The sequence below is a fragment of the Microcaecilia unicolor genome, chromosome 1 (assembly GCF_901765095.1).
Source record: "Microcaecilia unicolor chromosome 1, aMicUni1.1, whole genome shotgun sequence".
Lineage (NCBI taxonomy): Eukaryota > Metazoa > Chordata > Amphibia > Gymnophiona > Siphonopidae > Microcaecilia > Microcaecilia unicolor.
The window spans coordinates 306465555-306492628 of NC_044031.1; the positions used below are offsets into that span (position 1 = coordinate 306465555).

General features: G+C 43.5%; 2 protein-coding genes across 2 annotated transcripts in view; both read right to left on the reverse strand.

Annotated features, from left to right (window-relative positions):
- Window positions 1-1226: 1226 nt before the first annotated feature.
- LOC115477225 (urotensin-2 receptor-like) lies at window positions 1227-2321 on the reverse strand. The gene has a single exon (XM_030213990.1). It carries the CDS (start codon window positions 2319-2321, stop codon window positions 1227-1229), a length of 1095 nt encoding a protein of 364 aa, XP_030069850.1.
- A 5346-nt stretch (window positions 2322-7667) lies between these two features.
- Window positions 7668-27074, reverse strand: part of LOC115473188 (arf-GAP with dual PH domain-containing protein 1-like) — a 79093-nt gene continuing 59686 nt past the window's right edge. Inside the window, 3 exon segments of the mRNA XM_030207950.1 lie at window positions 7668-8724; window positions 22336-22494; window positions 22496-22573. Of these exon segments, the coding sequence (XP_030063810.1) occupies window positions 22354-22494; window positions 22496-22573 (219 nt within the window). The 3' untranslated portion in view covers window positions 7668-8724; window positions 22336-22353.

The window sequence follows — 27074 nt, forward strand, 5'->3', positions numbered from 1 at the left end:
TTACCCCACTGCATGCAGGGACTTGTAGTTCTGATTTCCTAACTGTGTTCCCTAAGTAAAGCAAGACTACAAGTCTCTGCATGTAACAGAGTGAACCCTGTCAAACGCTCTAATTGCCTCCTGCTCATGTTTGATCTATTCTTACTGTACACCGCCTTGAGTGAATTCCTTCAAAGAGACGGTAAATAAATCCTAATAAATAAATAAATATCTGGAGCCAGTTGGCAACCCTAGATTCACACTACTATTTGTAATATATTCTATAATGCAGTTGGGTTTTCTGGCACTTTAATCTCTTGCTCTGAGCTGCTTCCTCTCTGTGGACCTGATGATGGGAGTCATAAGTACCAACCACCTAATAAAGGACAGTATTGTTAATCTAATAAGAAGTTATCACCTTATATCATTTTTGTGTGTGGACCTTTTTTCTATGCACTCAGGTGGACTAACATGGCAACCAAGCTACTTTATGGAATTTTAAAGAGATTCGGTGTCCTGCCTCTTTACTTTACCACATAAAAAACAGTGCTTCATTATTAATCTCAGCCCCCTTTAAATGTGTCTGCCACGCACAGCATTATGCATATATGAAGGGGAAAGCAACAGAATAGTTATGGGAAGCAGTGCCTACTTGAACAACCCGGAAAAACCCCTGAGCATTTAGTTTATGCCACATATAAAAGTCAAAATGATCCCTCATGCAGAGCAGCAGTTACCCGGTTCCAGAAGCGAGAGTTTTTGACAAGCCCTTGTTTTGAACTTACATCATGATCCCACAGCAGCATTGTGTTTGTAGTCCCTGATTCCACCCATTGAAATCAGTGCTTCAGCTCCTATAATACAACAGGATGGGGTTGTCAGACATTCAGGACTGGCCTAAAAGCTTCCTTGTAGCCAGTGCAGGCTGTTTGAGTTTGGCGTAGTTTTCAGAGTGATGTCATTAGCCTCCACTGAATGCTGCTTTCTTGAATGATTACATTTGTCATTCACCACATCTGATGGTGAGGGGTGATATGCTGCATCACTGTATTCCAATTACAAGGCCGTGCTTAAAATTAAAAAATGAGGTAATAATACAATTATGGTTGTTTGTGCATATTTGTAGATATATCAAGGCTTCCTAAACTGTCCTGGGAGTCAGTGGGGCTTTCTTGATATCCACAATGAATATACTTCAGAAAAAAATTATATGCACTGAAAAGTGCTCCTCATCATAAAAGTTTTAGCTACACACAAGCCACGAGTTCTGACACTGGTATTCCCTCTGCTATCTTTCCCAAATCTGTTTCACCATCTTGACCTGCTGGCATCCTTGTCCTCAAAGATACCTGTTCAGATTGGCTTGTATGGTGCCCCTTCCTTGTGACAATGGAGCTGGAACCCCGGGCTCGGTTGGCTAAATATTCCCGGTAATTCCTTGTGAGCAATGTGTACAACAGTGGATTGATACAGCTGTTGCCATAGGTGAGACAAGTCACTCCAAAGTTGAGATATACCTGAGCACCAGATGTCAAATTTAGTGACCCTGGAAAGTAGAGCTTGACCAACTGCCAGGTCCAGAATGGCACAAAACAAGCCCAGTAAGCTAGGATGATGCTAAAAATTCTGTAGTAAACTTTCTGCTTGAGAGTTCGGCGTTTCTTTGTCAACAATTTTAGGTCAGATGCCCAGTACATAATTGCCAATCGGGAGTACAAGTAACCAATAATCAGTCCAGGAGCCAGAATACTAGTAGTGAAGAGGATCGTGAGATAAACCTTGAACCCTTCAGGTGTCCAGGTGGGGAAACAGATCCTTTTGTTAGAGTACTGGTCGCTCTCTCGTAGATGAATCATTGCCATCATGGGTAAGGTCAAGAGTAAGGAGAGAAGCCAAATGAAAAGGCTAGTCATTTTGCGGTAGGTCTTGGATAATCTGGTCTTGAGTGGTCTGGACACTGCTTTGTATCTCTCCAGACTCATCACTGTCAGTATGAAAATACTGGCATGCATGGTGAGAAGATCCAAGCTCAAGAGAATACGGCATCCAATGTCACCAAAGAACCAGTCATGAACAAAGTATGTACACACCACAAAGGGAATGGTAGACAAATAGAGAAGATCCGCAAAAGCCAAGTTGACCACATACACATACATTGACCCCACTGACTTCATTGAAATGTTGCTGATGACCAAGGTGTAAAGGTTACCAGAAATACCAAAGAGACACATGATAGTCAAGATGGCACCTAAGAGAGTTGTCACAACGGTGTCATCCATGCCTTCCTGTCCGAGATCCACTGAACCATTGGAGAAATTTCTGGCTTGAACTGGAACCTCCATTTTAATTCACGACTTTAACATTTTGCTTCAGAAACAGATATAGCTAACAGTGACAGCATTACTAAAAAAGAAGTACGTCACACACTTTCTCCAAGCATGGATCAATTTATATTTACAAAGAACAGGCTCCAAAATGACTGTCCCCTCTCATTAAATAATTATTTTTTTTATATTGTTTGTCACTCTGAAAGCATCAGTCAATAAGATTTTCTTACTGTGTATTGTTCAAGCCATGCAGTACTGTATCCTGGAATCCAGACGTTCAGATTCTTCCTTCGCTCTTTTCTTCTGAATATTTAACTTGTTCTCTTTGTGGATGACTTTTGACTTCACTAAGCTCCATCACTGTCACCGTCCTTCACGTAGACAAGAAAATGATTTCTTCTACAGGAGACTTATTTCTCTTTAAAACATAGGGGAATGAAGGGGGCAGAGGTGCCACCTTTTCCACTAAACCATTTTACTGTTTTCATAGTACTGTGACCAAATGTAAAGCTTTTCCAGCCTGACCAGAGAGGTCCTGTTTGGTGTTAATGAACAGCCTCACTGATTCAGCATGTAACAGTGAGGTGTCAACTCACAGGCAGCTTGAACTGTGCCATCACATAAGAGTCCAGGGATCTTGTCCCCTTTTAACTCCTTCTAGTCATTCCTTTTTCTTTTCTTCTCAAATAGTCTTGCTTCAAAATCTGTCTTTTATTCCTTTCCTTATTTATTTTTGACCTGGGTATTCACAATTACTGGTGGGACAGGAACATGTTTTAACCTCCTCCTAACTTAGCCATTGTAGAAAGAATCCTCAGCTAGAGGCTACAAACTGCAGCTCTCTCCTAAATCTGGCTACTATGGACCTAAAATCCAGCCACTAGGTGTCACTAGTGTGCAATGACTGGAAGCCCTTCCTTCCTGGTGGCTCTGCATTCCTAGCTCCAGCCTTCCTTATTATAAACTTTGTGGGTGTGGAAAAAAAAAAGACATTTAATTTTTAATTAATCATTTAATTTTATAGTATCAGAAGGGATTTTGTAAGAGCCAGCAAGGCTAATGTGTCATTACAACTGAGTTAAGGAATCTACAGGGTAAGTACCCTTGAATTCCTGACCTAAAATTGCCAGATTTGAGGAATATTATTGCTTTTAACAATAGCCTTCTTCCCCCCCCCCCCCCCTCCACTTCCCTCTTCTCACTTCTCTCTGCCTCTGGTGCCAGTAATAAATGTGTGTGCTGTAATCTCCTTGTACCATCAGGACCATGCAGTGTGAATATCCTGGTTCACACCAGCAGATGATGGGCCTTGTCAGCTTTTTTTCTCTGTAACCATGATTGTCTTGTTTATCTTCTGTGATTTATTGTTGAACTGGAATGAAAAGTGTATAAATAAAAAAGTTTTTTTTAACCCAAATAAATTGTGTTCCTTGCACATTTTTTTTTACATAATGTACGAAAATCTGGCCCAATGCATGTTAAGAATGAATGAGCTGCATACATAGTAACACAGTAGATGACGGCAGAAAAAGACCTGCACGGTCCATCCAGTCTGCCCAACAAGAAAAACTCATATGTGCTACTTTTTGTGTATACCTTACCTTGATTTGTATCTGTAATTTTCAGGGCACAGGCCGTATAAGTCTGCCCAGCACTATCCCCGCCTCTCAACCACCAGTCCCGCTTCCCACCACTTTGCATCACTTGCAAATGCAAATGCAAACAAAACAGCTGATTATTATACAAAATGAATAATACAGCTTGTGTTAAACATCACAAGCTATATTATTAATGGAAAATGGCTCCACAGGTTGGGAATCCCATGGCAAATTTTTGTGTGGTAAAGTAATGCAAAACATGCTATTTTACTGCATCTTAACAAATAGGCATCTGTTTGCTATTTCACCCACACATTAATAATTATGGAAGATACTAATAGGAAAACTGAAAAACGTAGAGGGGTATCAGCCTTATACATATCGATGTAACAGCACCGAGAGGAACAAATTTCTGTCATTTACCTACTCACAGTATTTTTTGTTTCTTTTGTGCAACTAAAAATTGTTCCAAATATGTCTTGTCTATTAAGTATATCCAGGAATAATTTGATATATCTGCAAATGTCAAAAACTGAGTTCACTTATATGCAGTGGGTGCTCAGTAATTCTCAATGATGCACATTCATACTAAAACACAACACTATGAAAAGTGAAAACATCGAAATGTCCCCACCAATACTTTGGCATCTTCCTTGCCTCAAGGGAAAATCAACAGTGTGGAATTTACCTTTCAATGAGAATTTAAGCAGTAACTATTTATCTGTAAATATAAAGCAGTGGGGTAGCCACAGGGGGGCCTGGGCCTCCCAATTTTGTTTATTGTTATGGCTGACCTCGCCAGTGCAAAAGGTCCTCCATTCGTGGCAATGTTCCCTCTAAGCTGAGTGGGAGTCCTCCACCTACAGTCCTGCCAGTGGGTGGCGCTGTTTCATTATTACACTTTCAATAGTGAGTGACAGGCAAGCTCTGCAGGACTTCAGGAACCTGCCTGTCCTCAGTGATTGAAAACACAGTATTGAAGCCAGGGGTGTAGCTACGTGGGGCCACGGGGGCATGGGCCCACCAGATTTGGCCATGCCGCCCCCCACCACTGACCCTTTCAACCCCCCCTTCCTGCCACCACCGCCAACCCTCCCCCGCCGCCACTGTCAGGTACCTGTGCTGGCGGGGGTCCCTAACCCCCGACAGCCAAAGTCCTCTTCAGCGCCGGTCTCCAGGCCAGCATGTTGCTGCAGCTGATCTAGAATGATTCTGTTTCTAAGTGAGTTGTCCTGATGTCCTGCATGTAGGAACGTGCAGGACGCCAGGAGGACACAGAAACAGAATCCTTCCAGATCAGCTGCAGCAATGCGCCGGCCCGGAGACCAGTGCTGAAGAGGACTTCAGCTGGCAGGGGTTGGGGACCCCTGCCAGCACAGGTACCTGACGGCAGGGGAGGGCTGGCAGTGGCGGGAAGGGGGGTCAAAAGGGGAGTGGTGGCGCTGGAGGGAGGGTCAATAGTGGTTGCGGCAGTGGCACCGGTGGGGGGGGGGGGGCAAAAATGGCAGGGGGGTTGGTGGCACTGGGGGGGCTAAAATGTGCCCCCTCACCTTGGGCTCTGGACCTCCCTCCCACCAAAGTCTGGTGATTGAAGCACCCAAGGAGGTTTAATAGACAGGAGATGAAGTGACATCAGAATGCTGAAACCAATTAGGTCAGTCTAAGTTTCCCCATCCCAGCGTAGCTGTCAGCCCCGTTCACTCAAAACAAAGCAAGAAAACCTATGAGCTGCTGCATCCACCTTGTCTTTCTCTATTGTTGGTAGCATTTTTATTTAATCTCACTTATATTTTCAAACATGCTGGCTTGTGCAGCATATGAATGTACACGAAGTATAATAACAGAATAACTTTTCATAGGTAGAGTAATTTGTTATAAATCTTAATCAGTGATCAGTTGAAGGGTCTGGTTATAGGGACACCCTAGCATGTGTTATATTCGTGCAGAGATTTTTTTTCTCCTGGTAATGGGCCACTAAAACAGACATCATGTTATGAGAATCAGATGCTCAACATTCAGAGTTTCTATCTATTTATTTATTTATGATATTCATAGCCCACATTTAACATGTATTAGGTTGAAACCAGGGAGCATTTGAAAGCTTTTTTTTTTCCTGTGCCTAGATCAAAAGAGAAAGTGGTATGTGGGAACTTGCTGCTTCTGTTTTGAACAATGCAGTGGTATATTATAAAAATGCACTTAATATTGTTTATTACTATTATTTATTACTGGTTGATATACAGCAGAAGTTAACCAAGTCAACTTCATGCTTTGTAATATAATTTTAATAGCATTTTCTCAGTTATTACCCAAATACAAATAAAATTATAATGTTAATTATATGACCGTGTCTGCCTCTTATGGAAGTTAGGATAACCTGGTCCTGGAGTTACCCAAAGCAGTCAGGTTTGTCAGGATATTGACAATAAATATGCATGAGAGAGATTTGCATACAGTGGAGGCAGTGCTTGTTATGAAATGCTGTGAGTCCTACTGACCTGTACATCTGTTGTATTATTTTGGCGGGTGGAAACAGTCAGGTGGGCTTATAGGGAGGGAGGGGAGTACGGGAGGGGGAGGGTTCTTTGGGTATGTTCTCTGTAAAAGTTTTTATTGTGCCATGTTGGATGGTTTACTATTTTTTCTTATTCTATATGAAGCTTATCAACTAACATGTTTTGCTTTTAGATTAAAACATAAAAAAAATAAGTTTTGGATGTTACTGAATTTTATTATTCTGTCTCAATGTATTTCCAGTTTTGGCACAGTATAAGCCATCATAAGAACAAAATATAAGAAAACCAATGGACTGCATTAGGGGCTTATAGCCCATTTAGCTATGTTTCAACAAATGTGAGATCTGGTTGATAGAAAATATTTTTATTATTTTGACTTATAAACCACTTGTCCCTGAAACATGCTCAAACAGAATAATGCATTTGTGTATCTAAAAGGTAAACTTCTACAAAACAGATGAAGATGTGATTCCATGTGCACCAATGAAAGGAGCGTTTAATTCTACTTCCATTTAATTTCAATATATTCCATCATCTTTATTATACCAGGCTTCCCAAGGCAGATTACAACATTTAAGATAAACCCATCAGGAAATAGATTATCCTCACTGAAATTTGGCCATCTGTATTGTATACAGTGTATTTATTTAGTTTTTAATGTAGAAAAATGAGCACAAAATATAGAGTTTAAAACTGCTGTTTCTACCAGCTATAATAATTTAAGCTGTTTTAGTGATATTCAATTGTTATTTCATGATGTTTATATCTACATATGAGAAAAAAAATTAAAAAGCTGTCCTGTACGTAAAAAAAAAACAACTTTTGTCCTCCACCTTTTAAGGCACTGTCTATCCAATTGAAACAGCTTTAGACTTGTTACAGATGGACCAATAATAAAAAAAACAACAATGTGGATGCAGCAGCTCATAGGTTTGCTTGCCTTGTTTTGAGTGAATGGGAATGACGGCTGCACTGGGAAGGGGAAACTTAGACTGTCCTAATTGGCTTCCTTGCTTACAGTGGACTAGATAGGCTCATTTCCACTCCTGTTTATTAAACCTCCTTGGGTAGCACCAACCCCCACTGGCAGCAAAGTAGTTGGACGACTCCCGCTCAACTTAGAGGGAACGGGTGACCGGCAGCCTGCTGAGCCTGGCAGTCAGCAGCACTTTCCATGGCTGTCTCTGCATCAGGCCCTCCCCCCATACAGAAATCCAAAAGGTTCTTACAAGTAAGCCAACACAAAAACAAACTAAAAAATACACCTTTACTTTTGATGAAATTGCTATTAGCAAAATGTGATGAAATTGAGGTCCTAATATTACATCTTCTTCTTAACATTTGTTCACCTCCAAGAAGAGCATGCTTACCCCAACCTTTCCATTACATTGAATTATCCTGAGGAAGTCTGGGCCTTCCCTGGACCCCCAGAAAAGTGGATGGGTCCAAGGTGGAGGATAGGATCACACCCTCCTCTCCCCCTCCCCCCAAGACTTACATTTACAGGAGGGCAGAGCGCAGTAACACTGCACTTATTTATGTATTGCCTTTAAGAAGAGATTCTCCGAAGGTGGTGCATTGCTGACCTGCCTCCCGACCTTCATCTTTAACTAGATTACCTGTTCTAGCTCACCAGCTACAGAAGTGCTTAAGTGCAGCATCTCCTGCTGCGCAGTCCATGTCTCATAATAAGAGTCACATGAGTTTGAAGTTCTTATTGTGAGATTTGAACCCACCAGCAGGGACAAATTATTTAATTATGGAAAGATACCAGGAGGCATCATGGCCAAACTGTTGCAAGCCAGGCACAATGTTGTCATGCTCTGCCTCTGTCCTCACAGAGTGGAGGAGGTCACTGTTCCCCTTCTTTACTAGCTCCCCGCCCCCTCCCTTCCCCCTGCATTGCGGAGGCTGCTTGGGTAGAATTTAAAAGCCCGTGACTCCAGTACATGAGTGGATATAATTTTCTTAAGGAAATCAGTACTGCAGGTCCATGCATGTAATTGAACCAGAGAAGGGACCCAAGTCAACTGGTCTCAGAGTTCACAGAGGTACAGGAGGGCTCCAGGAAGACCCATCACAAAGAATGCAACTGTGAATCAGTCCAGAGTACAGGTCCTTTGATGCATCCCTTTTCTTCTATACATATTTACATTTTTAACACAAAACTGAAACAAAAACTTGACAGGCTGTGTTTCAAATTCCAAAAAAAGAGGTTTTCTTCCAGAGATCTTAGGCAGAGAGGAGCAGTGATGTCATGTCCGCAGGAGGTCCCTTAAGATCGGCGCTTAAAACGTGCTTCCACTGTGAGGAAGAAGAAAGAAGATATGACCACGAAGAGGTAAAGGGAAAGATAATCACAGAAAAATAAAAGGAAGATGTAGCGCAGATCACAGCTCTCTATTTCCAACAGTAATTCTCTATGAGTAATAATAGATGGCATCTCTGCAATCTAAGACCTGGCTGTTGTCTTCAGTTTTTAGGGGGAATTCTGCAATACCAAGTATACACAAAAATGACCAGAATATGTACATACAAGCCCAAGGACTGGAATCAGTAAATGAACGGTATTCTATAATGGGTGTTCTGGGATGGGCGACCTTTACAGAATAGTGCATAGTGCCAGGATCTGCGCTCAAGTTTGGGCATGAGGAGTTACACCAGGTGTAAATCCCGGTGTGCAAGTTGAACTCATCTGTACTATTCTATTACACTGCATGCATTTTAAGGGACCGCCCCTGACCCTCCATGCCCTCCCATGCCCCTCCCAAGGCCACAGCCTCTTTGCAAATCCATGTGGACACACTTAGGTACATAAGTGTGTTTTCACATGGATCTGCCATTCCTGCTCTGTTTCAGTGCCTTGCATCTGTTAGAACATTTTTCTGCACAGAAGCAGAGCCTAACATTTGGTGCCATATGTAGAATTCCCCCGTAAGTGCCAGATCTCTAACTAGGTGCTGTTCTATACACAGGCGCTTAAATGTGATGGTGTGTAGTTTGAAGGTAGATATACAAATGGGTGGAGTCTAGGATGAGCATTGGCAGGGCACACACTTAGGTTTTACCAGTTTAGCTGCCACATTGACATCAGCTCTGTGACTGGCATAAATGCTCATGTCTGAATCTTACTTGTGGATCTGACTTGTTCTGTTAATATTTTATAAAGAAAAGTGGGCACCTACCCTCCTTTATAGAGTAGATGCCACCTAGGAGCCTGCAAATTGGTGGGAAAATGTGGGATACAAATAAATAATATAGGCTCACCATTTTAGACTTGCCCTTTATAGGGAATAATTCTAGAACTGAGCCCTCCCTATTAGGTACTCTGAGGCTGTGCATAGCCAGGAACTTTTAGCAGGGGGGTGCATCCCAAGGGCCTCTCCCCAGTCTCCCACACTCTCTGTGTCCTGTGCCCCCCTCCGGTGCTTAAAATAATTTCGCTTTAGTTCTGCCCGGGCAGTGGTACTCCATAGGCTGCCTCTGCTCTGCACTGGACTTCTTCTCTGAAACCATCCCAGCCCATCACAAAACCAGGAAGATCACATCAGAAGGGTGGATGGAACGGTTTCAGAGAGAAGGTCCTGGTGCAGTGCCATAGGCCGCCTATGAGTGCCACTGCCCGGGCAAGAACTGCAGTGGAGATGATTTAAGGTACTGGGGGGGGGGGGGGGTAGATCTGTCAGGGGGTGGATATGCAACACATGCACCTTGAGTAAATACACCACTGCATGAGGCCGCATGGTAGTTTTCTATCCTATAGTGAAACCCAGACATCAAGCTTCCATTGTACAATATAAGTGGAACCCCACAGAGCTGGTGTAAGTGTGGACACTAAGGGCCCTGTTTACTAAGGTGCGTTAGTGTTTTTAGTGCGCCTACACTTAGCATGTGCACTAACCATGCTTCACCTATAGAGATATTGTAGGCACGTAGTCTGAAATGTCTATATGCAAATGCCAGGAGCATAAGAAATAAGATGGGAGAGTTAGAATATATTGCACTAAATGAAAAATAGATATACTAGGCATCTCTGAGACCTGGTGGAAGGAGGATACCAGTGGGACACTGTCATACCGGGGTACAAATTATATCATAGTGATAGGGTGGATCGAATTGGTGGAGGGGTAGCATTGTATATTAACGAGAGCCTTGAATCAAATAGATTGAAAATTCTGTAGGAAACAAAACACTTCTTGGAATCACTGTGGATTGAAATTCCATGTTCTAAAGGGGAAAAAGGATAGTGATAGGAGTGTACTACCGTCCACCTGGCCAGGATGAACAGACGGATGCAGAAATGTTAAAGGAAATTAGGGACGCAAACAAACTGGGCAACACAATAATAATGGGTGATTTTGATTACCAATAATATTTCACTATCCTACCTATTATGCAACGTGTTTGAGGGACACACTGGTAGATAACACAAGAAAAAGTGGAGAAAAAAAATACCTCGAGGTCATTCGGCTACTCCTCGTTCTTAAAGGACAAGCCTTTTGTGTAATGAGGAAGCCTTATCAGTCATAGGTCTTCAAAAAAAACTCCACATTACTGAATTTCTCATAAACATTACCATGAATCCCAACAAGCAGATGCATAGGAGACACAATTTTCATATATTAAAGCTTGGCAAGAGTACTTATCTCTATTCATGAATTCTTGAAAAGTCCAGCCTTATCCAATGTGCTCTTGACGTTCACAAAGTCCCAATATTTTGATTACCCCAATATTGACTGGGTAAATGTAACACTGGGGCATGCTAGGGAGGTAAAATTCCTTGATGAAATCAAGGACAGCTTTATGGAGCAGCTGGTACAGGAACTGACGAGAGAAGGAAAAATTCTAAACCTACTCCTTAGTGGAGCGCATGATCTGGTGCGGGGAGGTAATGGTGCTGGGGCCGCTTGATAACAGTGATCAAAATATTATCAGATTTGATATTAGCTTTAAATAAGTATACATAGGAAATCAAATACGTTAGCGTTTAACTGTAAAAAAGGAGACTATGTTCAAAAACAGCATCCTGGAAGCCCAGGCCAAATATATTCTGCATATTAAAAAAGGAGGACGGAAGACCAAACGACAGCCAGCATGGTTAAAAAGTGAGGTGAAGGAAGCTATTAGAGCTAAAAGAAAATCCTTCAGACAATGGAAGAAGGAACCAACTGAAAATAATAAGAAACAGCATAAGGAATGTCAAGTCAAATGCAAAGCACTGATAAGGAAGGCTAAGAGGGACTTCGCAAAAAGATTGCGTTGGAGGCCAAAACATATAGTAAAATTTTTTTAGGTATATTAAAAGGAGGAAGCTGGCAAAAGAATCAATTGGACTGCTAGATGACCGAGGAGTAAAAGGGGCGATCAGGGAAGACAAAGCCGTAGCGGAGAGATTAAATGAATTCTTTGCTTCGGTTTTCACTGAGGATGATTTGGGTGGGATACCGGTGCCAGAAATGGTATTCCAAAGCTGACAAGTCGGAGAAACTTAATGAATTCTCTGTAAACTCTGGAGGATGTAATGGGGCAGTTCTACAAACTGAAGAGTAGCAAATCTCCTGGACCAGATGGTATTCATCCCAGAGTACTGATAGAACTGAAAAATGAACTTGAGGAGTTATTGTTAGTAATATGTAATTTTTCCTTAAAATCGAGCATGGTAGATTGGAGTGTGGCCAATGTAACGCCGATTTTTTAAAAAGGTTCCAGAGGAGACCCGGGAAATTATAGAGTGGTGAGTCTGACATTGGTGCAGGGCAAATGGTAGAGACCATTATAAAGAAGAAAATTACAGAGCCTATTCAAAAGCATGGATTAATGAGATGGAGTTAACATGGATTTAGTGAAGGGAAATCTTGCCTCACCAATCTACTAATTTCTTTGAAGGAGTGAACAAACATGTGGCTAAAGGTGAGCCGGTTGATATTGTGTATCTGGATTTTCAGAAGGCATTTGACAAAGTACTCATGAAAAACTCCAGAGGAAATTGGAGAGTCATGGGATAGGAGGTAGTGCTCTATTGTGGATTAAACACTGGTTAAAAGATAGAAAACAGAGAGGAGGGTTAAATGGTCAGTATTCTCAATGGAGAAGGGTAGCTAGTGGGGTCCCTCAGGGGTCTGTGCGGGACCGCTGCTTTTTAACATATTTATAAATGACCTAGAGATGGGAGTAACTAGTGAGGTAACTAAATTTGCTGATGACTACAAAGTTATTCAAAGTCGTTAAATCGTGGGAGGATTGTGAAAATTTACAAGAGGACCTTACGAGACTGGGAGGACTGGGCGTCTAAATGGCAGATGACGTTTAATTGTGAGCAAGTGCAAAGTGATGCATGTGGGAAACAGGAATCCGAATATAGCTATGTCATGCAAGATTCACGTTAGGGGTCACGGACCATAGAAGGGATCAAGGTGTCGTCGTTGATGATACGTTGAAACCTTCTGCTCAGTGTGTTGCTGCGGCTAAGAACCAAATAGAATGTTAGGTATTATTAGGAGAGGAATAGGAAAACAAAATGAGGATGTTATAATGCCTTTGTATCGCTCCATGGTGCGACTGCACCTCAATATTGTGTTCAATTCTGGTCACCATATCTCAAAAAAGATATAGTGGAATTAGAAAAGGTGCAGAGAAGGGCGACGAAAATGGTAAGGGGATGGGATGACCTTCCCTATGAGGTAAAGGCTAAAGCGGCTAGGGCTCTTCAGCTTGGAGAAAAGGCGGCCTGAGGGGATATGATAGAGGTCTATAACATCATGAGTGGAGTGGAATGGGTAGATGTGAAGCATCTGTTTATGCTTTCCAAAAATACTAGGACTAGGGGGCATGCGATGAAGCTACAATGTAGTAAATTTAAAATGAATCAGAGAAAATATTTCTTCACTCAACATGTAAATAAACTCTGGAATTCGTTGCCATAGAATGTGGTAAAGGCGCTTAGCTTAGCGGAGTTTTAAAAAGGTTTGGACGGCTTCCTAAAAAAAAAGTCCATAAACCATTATTAAATGGACATGGGGAGAATCTACTGTTTCTGGGATTAGCAGTATAGAATGTTTTGTACTTTTTTGGGATCTTGCCAGGTACTTGTGACCTGGATTGGCTACTGTTGGAAACAGGATGCTGTTTACTAAGCACTATAACGCTGCTTAGTAAACAGGGCCCTAAATGCAGCAGAGATGTGCATAACGTACAGTATGCTCTTATCTCCAGAATTCTATAAATGGTGCCCTGAATTTCCTGTCCAAATTTGATGCACACACAAAGTAAATGAGTAACAAGCCCTTAACTATCTCTACTGAGTGCTAACAACAAATTATTGAAGTTAATTGGCACCATGAAATTTGCGTGCACATCTGGCTGCGCGATATTCTATAAAGCACGGTCCCTAATTCAGCTCGTAACTCAAAAGAAGGTGTGGCCAGGAGCGTTTCAGGAGTTTGTGTTTGTAGCTATAGAATACTGGCTCAGGGCATCTAACTTGGGCGCCAGCATTACACCGGGTTTCAGTAGGCGTAAGTCTGGCACTAAACTTTGGCCTGGGAATTGGCGCTGAGTAGTGATTCTACACCCTTTACAGAAATCACACTTAGCACTAATTTTTTTCCATTGCCTAATTTTGGCTACCTTTTATAGAATTTCCCCCCCCAGTGGCGTTCCTAGGGGGGCTGACACCCGGGGCGGATCGCCGATGCGCCCCGCCCCCCCGGGTGCAGCTGCCCCCCCGGACGCAGCATGCCCCCCCGCTAAAGGACACACCCCCCATGAAAGAACCCCCCACCCGGTGCACGACTGCGGGAGGGGGGTGCCACGCGCGCCTGTCCTTCGTTCGTTCCATGCTCCCTCTGCCCCAGAACAGGTTACTTCCTGTTCCAGGGCAGAGGGAGCATGGAACGAATGAAGGACAGGTGCGCTGCGGCACCACCCCCCAGCTGGCAGTGCACTCGGGGCGGACCGCCCCACTGCCCCCCCTTCTAGTAAGTGATTAAACCACATCTTGGGCAGGAACAAAGATCAGCGCTGATAATCTAGGTTTCCATTAAATTACTTGTCTAATTTGACCCTTTCACTTTGAATCCAGATCATTAAAGCTATGTTAGAAATGACTCTCAAGTAGTCTTTCACCCCCATAAATTTTCTATGGGATTTTAGTCTAGAGCAGGGGCATAGTTCAGAGTTTGGTAGATATCACATACCATTAAGAATCCTGGTTTTCATGGCTGTAATATTTCATTTCTACAGTATTCTGTAATTTTCATGTGTAAATAGGAGCCCCACCATGCTCCCCCATGTCAGAATTTAGAGAATAGCCATACTGGGTCAGACCATGGTCCATCTAACCCAGTATCCTGCTTCCAACAGTGGCCAATCCAGGACAAAGTACCCCTTGCAAATACCCGCTCTGTAAGTTAGGTAGGTTTTTTTTCAAGAATAGTACCTAGGCAACATGCTGCACTTACATGGTGTATGGACATTGCCATTAGTGCCAGTATTCTAAACAATTTTGTTGTAATCTCTTCTCTCTGGTTGTAGAATAACCTTTCACATGTGATGTGCTTTTTATAACGGAGTTCATTTTTGTTTTTTTCGTGCCACTTATGTCCCACCCAAAACACATACTCCCTTGAAATTTGGACGAATTTTGGAGCAAAACGTCTAAATCAGGGTGTCAAAAATCGCAACTTGGATGTTGTTGAGAGAAAAAATGTCCTTCTGCCACCTTATGACATTTTCAACATTCTTTTGTTTTGAAAATGAGCCCTACGTGATCAATAGGGGCTTTTTCAATATGACGCTACATCCAATTTTGGACGTTTTGTTGAAAATGTCCAAAAATCAACTGGCAAACCAGAAAAAACATATCTTTTTGCTTTGAAAATGGCCATTTGCTAGACATTTTTGTGCTCAGTGCATCTATCTTTTTGGACCATTTTTGAAAAAAGTCTAAGGGAAAAACATACAAAGCAAATCATTGGGATGTAGGAGGAGCCAGCATTCTTAGTAGACTGGCCACACAAACATCCCAGCGAGCAGTGGGGCACCCTAGGGGGCCCTGTAGTGACTTCACATAAAAGGTCCCAGGTACACATCTCACCGTTGCTTCCATATATTGTATGGTGAGCCCTCCAACTATACACCACTACAATAGCCTTATGTCTGCAGGTGTCACCTATATGTGGGTACAGTAGGTTTTTGGTGGGGTTTGGAGGGCTCACAATTTCCACCACTGGAAGTGTAGCAGTTAGAATGGGATATGGGCCTGGGTTCCCTTCTCTACAGTGCACTGCACCGACCACACTCCAGGGACCTGCTTGCTGCTCTAATTGGACTGGCCATAAAATCTGAAGCTGCCATAGAGGCTGGTATACACTGTTTCTTTCACATCTTGGGAGGGAGGGTGGGAGGGGGGTCTAAGGGGATCATGCTTTAATCCCTCCAGTGGTCATTCGGTCATTTAGGCACCTTTTGTGACTTAGTTGAGAATGAAACAGGTCTAGACCAAACGTCTAACTTTTAAGCTTCTGGACGTTTTTGCTTTGTTCCATTATGGCAGAAAAATGTCCAAGTTTGGGAACGCCAAATCCCGCCTCAACACGTCCCCTTGTGATCTGGGATGCACTGCAGATGAACTGCATAGAAAAAGTCTTTAAAATGGGTTTTGAAAATAGCGATTGGATGTTTGGCAAAAAAAAAAAAGTTCATCTGCTGCTCTGTGCCGCTTTCTGGGTGTTTTTCTGTTTCAAAAATGATCCCCCAAATTCCTAGGCACCGGCAATCAGTTGATAGAACAAACAAATGAAGACCCCCCCCCCCCCCCACAAATGACTTGGGAAACAAAACAAATGAAATTTGCCCCATGAGCTTCATCTGCCACTATCTGGGGATTTCTCCCCTATTTTATACCCCTTTCCAGCTCTCCTGGAGGTCCTTTTACTAAGCTGTGGGTAAGAAAGGGCCTTAGTACACCCTTACACAGTTTTTCCTGCGTGCTAAGGCCATTTTCACCACAGCAGTACAATGGTCAATTTTCCATTTTTTCTTTAATGACCATAGCGCTAATGTCAGCATTAGTAAGCTGCCATTAAAAAAGATTACATTGGTAGCACTTAACGACACCTATTTTGTAGGCAGTAAGGGCTCCCGTGGTAATCCTGCGCTAATCAGTTAGTGCTTGGTAATGTGGATGTGCTAACTGATTAGAGCAAAAATGCCCTCTTTCCGCCCCCATCCGTGAAAAAATGTAAAAATATTTTTAGCGTGCAGGTAGGGCATGCCAATTGGGAACTTAGTGCAGGATGCCCGAGCGTGTTCCACGGTAAGCCCCTTTAAGAGCTGTGGCATGTGTGTATTAGTGCTTACCGCAGCTTCGTAAAAGAACTCTTTGTCCAGTCACTGCAGTGACAGTTATTGGCTGGGTCTGTGCTGTAGGGCTTCCTTTCAGGACTCATGGACCATGAGGCATTAAATTCAACCACTTGGATGAATAGCCTAATGGTTACTGGGGAACTGGGTTCGATCTCACTGCAGCTCTCTGTGACTCTGGGCAAAGTCATTTAACCCTCCATTGCCCCAGGTACAACAGTAGTACAATGTACTACTTAGACTGTGAGCCCACTAGGGACAGACCCAGTACCTGAAAAATGAAACTGTAAAGTGCTTAGGTTTAAGCAGTATATAAATACTAAAATGAATGAATGAATATCTGTATAATTGTAAACTGCTTTGACCGTAGCCACAGAAAGGAAGCATATCAAATCCCATCCCCTTCCTTTACTGAGGCCTCCTTGTAGACGCCCTGAGGCCATGCATTGAGAATCTATTTATAATGGCATCTGGGTGCCTTACATTTAGGCAGGTGCAGTTATAGCAGCCATAGACCTGGTATAACTGAGGCCTCCCTAAATGCAGCAAGGGTGTATGTAACTTAGAGGGGAATAAATCGAACGGTGCCGGCGAAATAGATTGCCGGTGATCTATTTTGGCGGCGCCGCAAACAGCTGGCTGAACCGTATTATTGAAAAAGATGGCCGGCCATCTTTTCTTTCGATAATACGGTTTGGCCCGGCCAAATGCCAGAGTTCGCTGGGTTTGAGATGGCTGGTTTTGTTTTTCAGCGATAAAAAAGCGGCCATCTCAACCCCGGCTAAATCCAAGGCATTTGCTCATGGGAGGAGCCAGCATTTGTAGTGCACTGGTCCCCCTAACATGCCAGGACACCAACTGGGCACCCTAGGGGGCACCTCTAAAAAAAAAAAAAAAAAAAATATATATATAATATATATATATATATATATATATATATATAAACAATACCTCCCAGGTGCATAGCTCCCTTACCTTGGGTGCTGAGCCCCCAAATCCCCCCTAAAACCCACTCCCCACAACTCTACAACACTACCATAGCCTTATGGGTGAAGGGGGGCACCTACATGTGGGTAAAGTGGGTTTTGGGGGGTTTGGAGGGCTCAACACTTACCATCACAAGTGGAACAGGTGGGGGGGGGGATGGGCCTGGGTCCGCCTGCCTGAAGTCCACTGCAACCAACAAAAACTGTTCCAGGGACCTGCGTACTGCTGTCAGGGAGCTGGGTATGACATTTGAGACTGGCATACAGGCTGGCAAAAAAAGTTTCATTTTTTAGTGTGGGAGGGGGTTGGTGACCACTGGGGAGTATGGGAGGTCATCCCCCATTCCCTCCGGTGGTCATCTGGTTGAGTTGGGGCACCTTTTTGAGGGTTGGTCGTGAAAATAAAAGGACCAAGTAAAAGCGGCGAAATAGTCATTAATGCCGTTTTCTTTTCCATTATGCGCTGAAGCCGGCCATCTGGTAGCCAAGCCCATGCCCGCCCATGTCCCGCCTTTGCTATGCCAACACGCCCCCTTGAACTTTCGCTGCCTCGGTGATGGAAAAAGCAGCGAAGGTGTCAAAAAAGCACCTTTCGATTATACTGATTTCGCTGCTTTTGAGAGATCGCTGGCCATCTCTCGATTATGTCGGAAAATGGCCAATGATCACTTTCGAAAATGAGCTGGTTAGTGTCCTATAAGTGACACATGTAACTGGGAGGCACGGCCATGTCCTACCCAGGCTTCACCCACACGTATGCCTTGCACATTTCTGTGGTATTGCACTTACAGAATAGCCTTTGAATATTTTGTGCATTTACTGTGTGCAAAGGGGCAGGAACGTTGAGCGTCTTGTTAGAGAATTGCCCTTATGTGTCTGTTCAGCAGTGGCCAGGACTCCCCAGAGGGCTTCATTATTGAAATTATTAAGATAGACTTGGGAAAAGCCACTGCTTATCCCCGGGATCAGTAGCATGGAATCCTGCCAGATACAAGTGACCTGCATTGGCCACTGTTGGAAGCAAGATATTGGGCAAGATGGACCATTGATCTGACCCAGTATGGCTATTCTTATGTTCCCATACCCAGCCTCTCCATTCCTAGGGGCACAGGAAGATGGTATAAGGCTGGAAAAGAGCCCAGGAGGTCACCTATTCTATCTTTCTGAAAACCTATGAAGAGATGAGGTCACTGAAGTTCATGGCAGTGAATGCCACTCTCAAAAGAAGGCCCATTGTTGCATACAAGTGTGATCCTTCATGATCAGTAGGAAAAAACATTAAAGCTCCTTGCTTCTTGCCCTGTCACACGGGTACATTCACCTGGTTATACAATGAACTCGTCTGTGTTTTTTTTTTCATAACAGCTCTCCTCTTTATTTAGTTAGACCTGCTGACATGCCTCACCAATAATCCCCAGAGGCAAGTAAGAATGAAACAATTTAAAAGCAACTTCCTGAGCTTTGCTCTCTAGAAGACTTCCCAAACTTGTCCCACAATCATCACACTCCAGCCACACAAATTGTCAAGATATGCATAATAAATATAAATGAGATGCATTTGCATACATTGGAGGCTCTGGGGTATATTTTCAAAGCACTTAGACTTACAAAGTTCCACAGTAGCCTATGGAACTTTGTAAGTCTTAAGTACTCTGAAAATACGCCTCTCTGTATATGCAGACTTCTCTCATGTATATTCATTATAAATGTCCCGAAAACCTCACTGGCTCACTTAGGGTTGCCTGTGGACTCCAGATTGCCCAACAGGTGGCTCCAGTCCAGGATTTACAGTCTTTCTTTTCTTAGGGAATATATGAGGAAATGCAAAACTACAAGTCCCTGCTTGCTGTAGAATAAACCCAGGACTGGATCAACCTGTTGGGCAAACCTGGAGTCAGTTGGCAACAGGGGCGTAGCTATGGGTGGGCCTGGGTGGGCCCAGGCCCACCCAATCTCAGCTTAGGCCCACCCAGTTTTCCCTGCTCCTCCAATCAGTGCACAGCCAGCCTTTAGCCCGCAGCGAAATAGGAAAGAGCAGCTCTTCTCTCTCCTTCCAGCATCGCGGCACCAGCCACCAGGTATGCACCCCCCCCCCCCCGAGCCTTCCAATCCCCTGATCCGCCGATAGCGTCAGTGAGAAAGCAGTACACACTCTGCTTTAGACCTGCCCGAGGAAGCTTTTCTTTCTCCTTCAACTTCCTGGCAGGGACAGGTCTAAGCAGTGTTTGTACTGCTTTAATTAACCAACATATATTAACTGTTATTCTGAAAGGGGTCACTGAGCACGGCTGTGAAAAGGTCAGGTAAACAAACAGACACTGTGCTGTTTTGAGGGTCTGAGCCGCTTGTTTAAGAGCAGCTGGGTAAAAGAATAGTTTTTGTACTGTTTGCAGTTGAAATCTGGTAACCTGAGCAAAATCCAAACTGAAGCCTGTGGCTCTCCAAAGCCTTCAGAAAAATACTTTCAAGCAATTAGCACCCTCTTGACATGTAAAGCTGAACATTAGGATGGTGCATTCAGTTAATCTTACTCTTCCGTAATGGGCTTGGGTCCTAGATAGGTGCAGAGTTTGTTTCAAGGGATCCACTGGTCTGAATGGCTGCATGTTAGTCTTTTTTTTCCCCTAATGCAGCATAATTGTATGTGAACTGTAGATTTGCCTATATTTAGCACTTATTTCCCTTTGCAAGAAAGTTCACAGTGGTTTGCTGCTTAATTGCCCTTTTCCATGGATGGATTCCACTGTACCACAGTGCAGAAAGTGCCTGGAATCACCCAAAATGTCTTTCCCCACCCGCAGAGGAGGACTTTATATTCTTACAGAGATATAATACTTAATTTTCAGTCCTAATAAGAGCTGGGAGTCAGACAGGGGCAGATGGTGGATGGAAGGGGCAAAGAGAGAGGGAGACATTGAATGGAGGGGACAGCAGAGAGGGCAGACACTGGATGGCAGAGAAAGAACGAAGACAGATGCTGGATGGAAGGAAGGACAGTGAAAGAAGATGAGGAAAGCAGAAACCAGAGACAACAAACTGTAAATAAAATATATATTTTTTATTTTTTTGCTTTAGGATAAAGTAGTATTGGAGCTGTGTTAATAAATGTTTATAATAGAACATGTAAATAAGGTAATCTTTTTATTGGACTAATTTTAATACATTTTGACAAACTTTCGGAGAACAAAACCCCTTCCTCAGGTCAGGATAGGATACTGTAACAGCACTATACTGTATTGACCTGAGGAAGAAGGTTTGGCCTCTGACAGCTAAATGTATTAGTCTAATAAAATGGTATTATTTTATTTTCTATATTTATTTTATTTCTATTCGTTAATTTGTAAAGTGGTGATTGGTATTTGTTAGTTTTTTCAAATTTACATTTGCTGTCTTTATATTTTGCACAGTACTAGGGGACATTTTCTGTTTCTGTGGTGTTGCATTGTATGCAGAGTCTGGCATCTTGGGGGTTCAGTTTAATTTTTGTCTAAATAGAAAGTTTATGATTACTTATTTTATAGTGGATTAGGGTGTATTTGTGTTTGTGAAAAAGACACGGCTTTCAGTTGGCACTGACTGTTCAGGATCGACGATCTGTACTATTCTGTCTGGTTTCATTTTACAATAGGTGAATTGATGTTCTAGTGCTCACTGTAGTGTTTAAGATGCTTTCCTTTTCCTTGTGTGACTCATAGAAATGACTGCTTATGGTATGGTAGAATTGCTCTATAGGTCCTGAGTGTTTTGTAGTCTCGGTATGGTGGTTTTAAGGTTTGCAACATAGGTTCCGAATATGTATGTGGTTATGTTGCTGTAGGACAGCTGTTGGGCAGACTGTTTATTAAAATTATTTAGGATCCCCCCCAAAAACTACTCACACCCATATATACATAGTGCCCACCCATATTAGCTTTGGCCCACCCAAATGTCAGGTCTGGCTACGCCACTGGTTGGCAATCTTACATAGGGTCCAAGGGTCGGTTTGAGAAGCTGTGCTCTAGTAGGTAAGTTTCCTTCTTTCTTTTATCTGCCTCGTGGTCAGCGCTATCCCGCCGAATTATATAAACATCACTAAAAATTGTGCACACAAATTTCTGCGCAATTTAATTGAATAACAAGCTATTAGTACTGATAATTGGCTTAACAAGCAGGTTATTGGCATTAATTAGATTTTAATTGGAATATACATGCATAATTTAGGTGCAGGAGCCCGTACCTAAATTTTACACGCGACTTGCGCTATTCTATAATTGCGCCTACCTTTAATCATGGCTTATAGAATAGCGCTTTTTTCCTTGGCACCATATATAGAATTCACCCCTATATGTTACTACAGTTTCCAGTTCAAAGGGCAGACAATGAACAGACATAAAGCCCTACACACCATAAGACAGGAGGGTGACATGGGGGACCCCCGGTTCCTTCAAGCAGTGTGCCATCTTGTGGCAAGAAGGACCGATTGCTAGGTCACAAGTACCTTCTGTCAAAATATGTTTAGAAAATTGAGAATGATACTAAGGTATATCCCTCCCCCGAGGGAAAGTGGAACCAGTGCATGAATATCTACCTGTGCACTCCTGGGGTGTCATGGACTGGTTGATGATCTTCCGGAAAAGTGGCAATCCAGCCCTGCTGGTCCACTCTCATTCTCACAGGTATGAAGAGGGTAACTGCGCTCCGGGGTAACTATGGTTATGCCGTAATGCCATGTGGAATTTCCCTGGATTGCCATGAGGTAGGCCTTGCCTCACATCATAGCCATGGTCACTGCTGCCCAGGAACACCTCACCCTTTGCAAATGCATCCTGTGCCAGGAAAAGGAGAGGGGAGAATTACAAATGATTATTGGAATTCACTTTATCTAGGATGCACTACCACATCCATACAAATTTTGTAAGTGTTACAGAATTCTACAGTGAAATTGATCTCTGGAAAACAAAGATCACAAAAAGTGACATCATTGCTATGAAGCCTTCATTGGCTTCCTGTTGAAGCTCAATGTCAGTTTAAATTCTGTATGTTAGTTCATAGAATACTGCATGGTCAGGCACTGGGAATAAATCATTGCTCATTACAACTCGTTCCTCTAACTTGTAGCGCTATAGAAGTGATAAGTAGTAGTAGTAGTAGTGTTCTACTCAATTATATTTTGCAATATTCAATGCTTAAAAACAAGTAAAATTTGTTATCAGTTCATGTGGTTAGTTTTGCCTACCAAGCAGCATCATGTTGGAATTCTCTTCCTCTGAGAGATAGGTTGGAACCATGTTATTTGAGATTTAGAAAGTTAGTAAAAGCATTTATGTTTCAGAAATGTTTAAAGTAAATGTAAATTTTAATTTCTAATTTTAATATTTGCATATCTGTAGATATTGTAGAAATACGATACAGGCCTAAGGCCTACTGCCCAATCTGAAGCCTACTTGGAAAAAGTTAGGCCAAGGAGCTTGAAATCAAAATGGCACCTCATCTTTAAAATGGCATATCTGATCTTTAAAATGGCATCTCTCATCTCTGTGTCAAGTAATTGCAAGAGATTTCTAGCTGTACAAAGAAATGACAGTTGGAAATAGCAGTTGTGAAACTAGTTGTGAAACTAGCCCTGACCAGAGTAGCTGAAATAAAATCACAGGTGCCAGTCACCCAAAATGTGAAATTTGCGGTCAGGAGCAGATTAGGAAAATAAGAGGGACTTTCATGGGACTTAAGAAAGTTTGCGGTTGGAAGGTGTAATAGGAATCTGGTGTCTTATCAGTTTTAAAGGGGGGGGGGGTAATTGAAAGTAATGATATCAAAAGAATATATAAGAGACTGATAGCTATTATGAAGGGAAGAATCAAGGGCATGAGTTAGATTTGCTTGTCACTCTGCCGGATCTTCCTAAGAATATCTGTCCATATTCTTAGTCCATGCTTCATCTGTTACCTGGCTTTGGGGTGAGTAATAAAATCTATGGGAACATCCTATCTCTCACTCTCATAGGGGACTCTCCTGGGATAACTGGGATCTGGATTTGACAAGACAAAGGAGTTCTTAATAGGCAGTTCTGGGTTTCCTCCACTACTCAGCGACATAGCTGCTGGGTGCTGGACAGAACTCAGATGGGATAAAATGAAAGGAGTCAGATGTAATTGGTAACAGCCTTCTCAGTAGATTTAGGGGGCATATAACCCCTAAAATAACTCAATATGTCTGGTGTTCTTATATTGTAATCCACACAGATCCAGACTGGTCAGTAGCGGAATATAAATCATAATTGTAAAGAAACCCCCCAAATTACCCTTCTAGTGAAAAGATAGCTTAGGACACAAAGTTCATTGAGTTCAGCCATCTTCTGCGTCTCCATGTGAACGTACAGTACTAAGCCATCAACAAATGAATTAGATAAGCAAATATATCTATAATTTCAACCTCCTTATCTCTCTTTCTCTTTCTCTAGCACTAGCAAGGTTGGGGTTACCAGACTTTTAGGGCTGTACTCTTGGGGTCCTCATAAGGACTGCTGAGAGATGGAAAGTCCAAAGAAGCTGTCTACTCCTGGGTTATCACTGAAAAATTATCTTCGTAAGTTTTCAGAAGTTTCAGTTGATGAGTCATAGGGAGGACTACTCTGACTGGCATTTCAGAGAATTTGAAATGTAACAATACTCAGAAGAGATCGACAAAGAAAAAAAATACAAGTCCACATCAATGAGGAGAAGAATGACTGTGCGTTTCAACATGTCTCTGGAGAGCCACTGCGCTCTCTGTTGGAAGAGTGCATCTCTTACCATTGGTCTGCAACAGGTACCAAGGGGACAAGGGAGGCTCTCCCTCTCCAGGCTACTGCCTGAGAAGCCACTGACACCCTTAGTCTGTGTAATGTATAGAGTCTGTATATTTATTCCACATGTCTATAGCTAGTGGATTTGTCTGGATTTCTGTTTGTATTTATATTGAACTTGCAGCAGGAGATCAAGTGTACCCTGTACTGATTTTTTTTCCAGCACTTTCAACAAGCTTCCAGCAAAGACTTTATTTTGAACAACCCAGCTTCGTGTGTGGTGTGTTTTTCCTTTACGCTGGAACTTGTGCTGACAACCTCAGAAGCCTAGGGTCCTGAGAGACTGCCATTCTTCATAAAGAACCCTAGGGAGAATGGGAAACCAGTATGTCCCACCTTCCTGTGTGACCTTCAGTATGGTAACCAGACCAAAAGGAGCTCCATTATTGCAAACATGTTTTATAATATATATTTGGTTGAGCAGTTTCATCCTGCTACACTGGACCTCCAGATGGCCTCTATGATGGTCTACGGTGCTATGACCCCTGATGTGCCGCTACCAGTGTTTTGTTCCTGTTTCATATCCCTCCTTTTATTTTAGCCTAGTCACAACAGCAATGGTCCTCAGCTGGGGGGAGGAAGAGCTCATATAACACAACTCCCTCTGGAATGTATAATCATGGGCCCCAGATCGATGTCGTAAGTCAGAGCTTCCCAAACTATGAGTGAGGACCCCAAATGGGGTCACAAAACCCATATTTGGAGGTCATGACTTGAGTGAGCTCTCTATAGGTGCATCATTATTCTGACCCTCTGGGGGGGGGGGGAGTCACACAATTTGATTTGGCCACTAATTATGGGGTCACAGTCACAAAAAGACTGACAAGCCCTACCTTAAGTGTTGCAAAAGAACAATTGCTAGAACTCTGTCCTAAAGGCTGTGCTTGTCGTTTCCATGGTATCGGAAAGGCCAGCCACCCTGGGGAAGCAGAGCTCTGTCCCAGTAGTCACTGTTCCCTCTAAGCTAAGCAGGAGTCCTCCACCTATAGTCCTGCCAGTAGGGGGTGCTGTTTCACTACCACATTTTCAATAGTGAGGGACAGAAAAACTCTGCAGGACTCCAGGGAACCTGCCTGTCCCTAGTAGCAATTGAAAACACAATATTGAAGCACCACTGAGGAAAGGAGAAACAGGGGTGATATGATACAGACGTTCAAATATTTGAAAGGTATTAATCTGCAAACGAACTTTTTCCGGAGATAGGAAGGTGGTAGAACAAGAGGACATGAAATGAGATTGAAGGGGGGCAGACTCAAAAAAAATGTCAGGAAGTATTTTTTCACGGAGAGAGTAGTGGATGCTTGGAATGCCCTCCCGCGGGAGGTGGTGGAAATGAAAACGGTAACGGAATTCAAACATGTGTGGGATAAGCATAAAGGAATCCTGTGCCAAAGGAATGGATCCTCAGGAGCTTAGTCAAGGTCGGGAGGTGGGGCTGGTGGTTGGGAGGCGGGGATAGTGCTGGGCAGACTTATACGGTCTGTGCCAGAGCCGGTGGTGGGCAGCAGGACTGGTGGTTGGGAGGCAGGGATAGTGCTGGACAGACTTGTACGGTCTGTGCCAGAGCCGGTGGTTGGGAGACAGGACTGGTGGTTGGGAGGTGAGGATAGTGCTGGGCAGACTTATACGGTCTGTGCCAGAGCCGGTGATTGGGAGGAGGGGCTGGTGGTTGGAAGGCGGGGATAGTGCTGGGCAGACTTATACGGTCTGTGCCCTGAAGAGCACAGGTACAAATCAAAGTAGGGTATACACAAAAGCAGCAAATATGAGTTATCTTGTTGGGCAGACTGGATGGACCGTGCAGGTCTTTTTCTGCCGTCATCTACTATGTTACTATGTCACTGCAGTTGGAAGACTCCCACTCAGCTTAGAGGGAACAGTGCCAGCAGTCCATCCCAGGTCCAATGCCACTAAGACATTGGGCCAGTCCGTAGCGAGGGTGGCTGACACCCGGGGCAGTTCACCAGTGCGCACCCTCCCCCCTGGTGCAGCATGGCGCACCCCTCCTCGGCGCGCGCACACCCCCCCCGGAGCGCATTCTTACCAAAGGGGGCGGGTGGGAGGGCCGCTCAGCCCCAAGTATACGTCGCTGGGAGCTGCGTCAGCTCCGCTGGTTCCCTGCTCTCTCTGCCCCGGAACAGGAAGTAACCTGTTCCGGGGCAGAGAGAGCAGGGAACCAGCGGAGCTGACGCAGCTCCCAGCGACGTGCACCCGGGGCGGACCGCCCCCCCTTCCTACGCCACTGCATCGGGCCTACCCTACACATAATTCAAAGGTCCCAAGGGGGAGCAATTTTTAAGCAGGAGATTTTGACTACATGTCCCAACCCAGCTCATGTCCTGACGCACCTTGCCCATTCCCCACCCCCAACTTCACCCTCTCCACAGTTATCACCTACTCTTCTCTGCCAGCACTGCAGCAAACAACTCAAAAATCTTACAGCTGACACTTCCTGCCTGCTAATCTTGCAGAAGCAAGTGTCG